At 43.0% G+C, this 6,000-nt stretch overlaps 1 protein-coding gene across 2 annotated transcripts in view; it reads left to right on the top strand.

Moving 5' to 3' along the window:
* The first annotated feature begins 214 nt into the window (after positions 1-214).
* The window catches only part of btbd11a (BTB (POZ) domain containing 11a), an 89,664-nt gene continuing 83,878 nt past the window's right edge, over positions 215-6,000 (top strand). For both annotated transcript variants that reach the window (XM_079582249.1, XM_079582248.1), the window contains exon 1: positions 215-1,336. In XM_079582249.1, coding sequence (XP_079438375.1) covers positions 475-1,336 — 862 coding nt within the window. In that variant the 5' untranslated portion in view covers positions 215-474. The remainder of the gene's footprint in view (positions 1,337-6,000) is intronic.

Genomic DNA, 6,000 nt, shown 5'->3' with positions numbered 1-6,000 from the left:
TTTTAAATGTATGTTCTAATCTATTTTAAGACTATGATCATTTGGAATAGTTTTCCTTGAACCTTGAAAACTTGTCTTCAGCTTGACACATATTTCTGACAGCATATGCAGCCACTGTTGAAATGAAGTCTGTTGCCCGTGTCAGTCATGGTCGTGGACACATGCGGATTGGTTTGTATGATCATAAAGGCGCCTCAAGCCCCTCCTCCCCGCCAGAGTGAGCCTATGCTGGCTCCGTTGCAGTAAACGCTGAGAATTGTGCGCGCTCAGGTTGTGCGTCCAAAGTTGTGTGACAACCGGGAGGAAAATCACCATTGGCACAAAGAAGAGGACTGAACATCGCTCGTGTGATGTATGTTCGTTTTAATTAGGAAACTTGTGGAGCCTGTCTTCGGCGGCGACTAGACAAAGCACTTAGACGAGTTTGTGGCTTTGGACAGAAATCCCCAGCACTTAACAGTATGCGGTGCAGTTATGGCAGGCAAGGGTAAAACAGTCGTGAGGACGCTGGAGGATCTAACTCTTGATTCTGGGTATGGTGGAGCTGCGGACTCGGTCAGGTCATCCAGCGTGTCGTTGTGCTGCTCCGACACGCATCAGTCCTTGCATGGGGGCAACTGCTGGCATTTGACCGAATCTATGCACAGCAGACAGAACAGTTTGGACACGGTTAACACAGTCCTGGCGGAGGACACGGAGATACTGGACGGCTCGGGCCAGTGCGCCAAGCTGCCCGAGCTGGAGGACGTGCCGTGGAGCCTGGGTGAGGTGGAGGGTGCGCTGAGGAGAGACGAGAGTCTGATGGTGGGGGAACCGCCACCTGAGGTTCTGGCTCGACTCTCGGCTCTTATCAGCCGTGCACTTGTGCGGGTGGCCCGCGAGGCTCAACGCCTGAGCTTGCGCTATGCCAAGTGCACAAAGCATGAGATCCAGAGTGCCATTAAGATGGTACTGTCCTGGACCATTTCTGTGAACTGCATCACGGCAGCCGTGAGCGCCCTGTCGCTCTACAACATCAGCACGAGCGACAAGTTCAGCAGAGGCAAGTCCGCGCGCTGCGGGCTCATCTTCTCCGTGGGGAAGTTCTTTAGGTGGATGGTGGATAGTCGCGTGGCCCAAAGGATCCACGAGCATGCTGCTATTTACCTTGCAGCATGCATGGAAAGTCTTTTCCGAGACGTGTTCAGCCGCGTCATGCGCAGTGCGCTGTTGGAGAGAGACAACGGTATCCCCAAGTTTTCTCCCACGTCACTGGAGCAAGCCATCAACAGTGACTCTGAGATATGGGGTCTGCTGCAGCCCTATCAGCACCTCATCTGCGGGAAGAACTCAAGTGGTAAGTCAAACCCCAAGCACGTGTCAAACTAAATTACGTAGGCTATCCATGCCAGAAATCAACAAAACTATATCACCCACTAACATCAAGTCTGTAAAATAGCCATAAAAGAACAAAAGTCTGCTCTTTGTAAGCACTTGTGGCGCATTTGACGGTTTCATTCAACGCATTACAACAATATAAAGACATGAACACCATGAGCCAATATATTTCACAAGAAAATAGCCTTATGGTTGAATAGACTGATTATTATTCTGGAATAATTATATTTAGGCTATTCTGAATGACTGAAAGATATAGGCTAAAATAATAGTTTATGACGGTCTCAACATCATCATACTGCATTTCATTGATTTAAGAAGCACATCAGGTGTGCTTGATCCATTGTTCTTTTTCTCTCAGATAATATTTTCATTCTTACCTCAGCAAGATTTGTAGGGAAGCATATGGCGTTCACAAAAAAGAACCCAGTACCCTGCTGCAGCCATCCCGAGATAATGAGGTGATCACGACCGAAGAAAAATGTATCTGGATGAGCTTGATGGGGTCTGCAGGTCTCCATGCATCTCACAATGTACATGAACATTGATCACGGAAATCAATACTGCCTCGATCGCTCACTTGTTGCAGTAGCAGATGTATAATAGCATGTTTGCATTTATGGATTTATCATCGTTTCCCAAGCAATCAATATCACTCACAACGATTTCAATCACACACGAGGTTGTACAACATCATCAATTTCCCGTTGTTGTTGTTGTTGCTGTTGTACTATGCTCTTTCAGCATTTCCAAACATAGTATTTTTATTCACCCTCTCTTCTATTAAAATCTGTCATATTCTAATTATCTACACACTAAAAAGTACAAATTAAATGGGCTCAAAATTAAAGCCTTTGTCCCCGTCTGAATGTTAAATTGTTAAAAACACTTGATACAGCTCACCAAACAGACACAACCGCCGTTTGACTCTGAGAACAAAGATCATTTTGGTTGCTGTTTTACTGCCGTTCTGAACTACCTGATGGTTTGATTTAAACATTTACCGGTTATAGTTGGATGCTTCACAGTGCAACACCTTGCGGCTGCTCTGTGAATGCGACATTTGCGTTTCCAGATCTTCATGTGACGTGAGATTCCTGCTAATTCCTTTCCTTCTGGACATGTTTTGCTCTTTTTCCCTTGTGCTCTTAGCATTTCTGACCCCTTTGTGTTCTTGGTGAATCCAAAGCAAACATTCAAAATTAAAATCTGCCAAAAGCTTTGTTGTCCGCTCTGTGAATATGTCCCTTATTGAGGTGGACTCGCAGATGCAGTGACAGATTGCTATCATTCTGGTTTAGCGCTCGGATCTCGAAGGCGCTAGTGATGGATTTTAGAGACTTGGTATTTTCATGGGCCCAAACACCGCACCCTCTCTTTTTCCAGCATCTCATATTTAGTGTGTAGAAAACAACAAAAAGTTGACTTCTTGAATACACTGGCACTGTCCTGCGTGTTCTCGTGGTTAAAATAGCATCACTCTCATCACACACTGACAAGGAAGGATAAATGGACCAACCAAGTTCTAAGCGAGTTGGTAGTACTTTTGGTGTTCCTGTTGTGGAACGAAATTAGCTTTGCCCTCCTTTAGTGTATTGTAAACTAAGCTGTTTGTGGAAAAAAAAACACTAAGCATTTGTATAAATTTCATGAAGTTGCAGGTCAGTTTTCAAGCATTTCTGTAAAAGTGACCCTGCAAGTTGTGAAACATATCAAGTCATCCTTGTGAAGAATTTGGATGCTATAAATATGTTAGGAAAGTTAGTAATGAGGTATAGTGTCTTTGATGCTGATTAAAAAATCTGCTACACCTCTGCAGGATCATATGTTGACTTGGCTTTTGACTTTGTGGAGTTTTTGTTTTAGTATGAATAATCTCTTTTGTGAGAAAACTGGGGAAAAATAAGATAAGATTATTATTTTTCTGCAACATCATGTATCCCTTATCCTGGATCAAGCGCAGTTGGTCAGATGAAGAGTGTCCCGTGCTGCATCACTGGCATGTGGGCATAGCGAGGAGGAGGAGGAGAGAGTGGGCTGGGGCATCAGCTGAGTGAGGGGCTATGTGATTTTGGCACAGTTCCCTCGGAGATATAATTACCATGTTGCTCCTTTTAATTAACACTTGTGCGTATTTGCTACTCATTATAATTAGGCCTCGCTATGGGAAACACCAGGAAGCTGTAGCGAACAAAGATGGTATCTTGTCCGTTTATATCTAATATCTTAATGACTAGTATGTTCCAATGAGCTTGTGTTGTCGGTACATTTCTTGTGATCTGTGTTCTTTGTGTTCTTTGATGTTCTCTGTTTGAAATTGCTGGATGGATGGATGAAATGTACGTAGTTAATGATAATAATAATCATAATAATAATAGTGATAATTATGATAATGTAAGAGCCAGGTTGATATTACGCTACAAATAACACAAGCAAAGTAAAACAATCTGGAATAGCTTTGTTTAGAAGTCATTGTGTTTGAACCTGAGCCAATAGTGATCTGTCGCAGCATCTGAAGCCTGTTGTAGCAGATCTTGGTGTGAGATTGGACTGTGACCTATAACGATCTTTTTCCAAATTCATCCACTGTCAAAAGTGGAAACCATGTTTTTTCCTGCCACCACTTTAAGATCCTAATGCTTTTATCACAAGTCGCCGAAACTATTGTATGTTGGGCTCAACCACTCTTCGCGTACCTTTTTTTTTAACTCCACCTGCAGATGACTGTGCATTCTGGTTACATTTCTGTCTGACTTGCTCCAGACTTGTTCTGTCACGGCCGGGCACATGAGGCATGTGACGCTCATGAGACCAACGAGACGAACCGACCGGCCATAGTTCAAATATAATAACATTGTATGACCATTAAAAGCCAAGTGTATTAAGTGTGCTTTGATCCTCTGCATACATGGTGTGCTACTGTTGCTATGAGCGTAATAGGCAGGGGTAATCAATGGCTTTGAGCATTACAATTTATCACTGAATAAAGAATTCATTATTGTATCGTACCAGACCTATGGACAAGTAAACAGTAGCCGCCTAGTGCGTCACACCCACTTACCGAGGCAACATCTCACTAGCCCAGTAATAGACTGTGTATTTGTGCTTGTGCTATATTTAAGTTAAATTTTAATTTCACTTTTTGAGTTGCTGACGTCAGCTAAAAGCTAATAGTCCAGGAGGGACATCAGAACGATAAGCTGTCCTTTACAATTCAAATTGACTATCTGCAGAAAGAGCTAAAAGCTCTGCTGGGCTTTTATCACAGAAACAAACCCTGTCTGAACCCCATTGTGAGGAACAGACATGTCCAGTCCACATCGCTCTCAGACTATAGGAACATTCTGTACATGAACACAGCCCCTTCAGCCTTCGACAGCCTGGACACCTCAGTGCCCTGGGCTTCATCATCAACTCACAGGACCCATCACTGTGCTGTGTTCTCTCTGTTCTTGTGGCCTTCACTCAACCTCAGGAGACCGAAGCTCTGCTAACACTCATGTAAGGCCGTTCTGGAGAAACTGCCATACCTGTGCCATCTCCTGTCTCCCGCCAACAGTGTCTGCATGTCCCGCTCCTCACATCGGCTTCTCCTTTCTGTCCCCAGGATCCACACTGAAATGAGCAAAAACAGCCATCTCAAATGCTGCTCCCTGCTCTTAAAAAAGTCTCTGCAGCTTCAGGAACACATATCCCTGAAGCTCCTTAAAAAATCTGTACTGACTGAGAGCTTAACGGTACAGAGTATATGTTTATCTTGAGCTGATTGTAAATTGTTTTCATCAAAGCTAACAGTTACATACACTGCACTGTACTTCCTCGTAAATAGGATCAAATACATTTCAAAAATCCGAGTATGTTCCACCACTTTTCCCATTCAAAGTACTTCCAGTTCATATTCTGTTCCTCTACAGCGATTCATAGTCTTTTCTCACCAAGTACCAAGCACCTAACCAGGTTTATAATAGGCCTAAATTATGTCTAAACTAGGTGGAAACCGTGACTAAGCCAGAGAAACATCAATGACATGCATTACTAAAGCATACAATTAGTTGATGACCCAGAGTACAATCCAAACTCAAGTTGGACATACCACAGTTCAAGAACCACTGCTGTAGGCTACACTATTCCTGTGACATGTCATTCTATGTAGGGTTTACACTATTAATACCAATTTTATTGAGCGCTCTTGAAGTGAAGTGTGCAGTCTCCTTCTCTTTTAGTTATTGATCTGTCAGAATGAGAACATGAGGGAACTCTTCAGGGAAACAAAGACCATCATAAAGACTATTGCTGGGTTTCAGGTGACATCACAGCGTTCTGAAGGCCTAAAATATTACATAGAGGTTGTTTTTGAGGACATTTTTGGTCTTGTACAGAGAGATCATGGTCCTAGTGACTGATATTAATGATCATTTTTGGAATTATACATTTTCTTTTTAGATACGACTTATGATAGGAAAAACTGGCTCCTGCCCCCCACTGGGTCCTGTGACATCATCACTTTCTAGAACCTGCAACCCATCAATAGGCAGGTTAATTATCTGAGAAAAACCCAATGTGTTAAAGTTACAGTATAACTACAAAAAATAAGTGTTTTATTTGTCATTGTACAACAGAAGT

The sequence above is a fragment of the Gobius niger genome, assembly GCF_951799975.1.
Source record: "Gobius niger genome assembly, chromosome: 2".
Taxonomy (NCBI): domain Eukaryota; kingdom Metazoa; phylum Chordata; class Actinopteri; order Gobiiformes; family Gobiidae; genus Gobius; species Gobius niger.
This window is presented reverse-complemented; position numbering and strand designations above follow the sequence as displayed.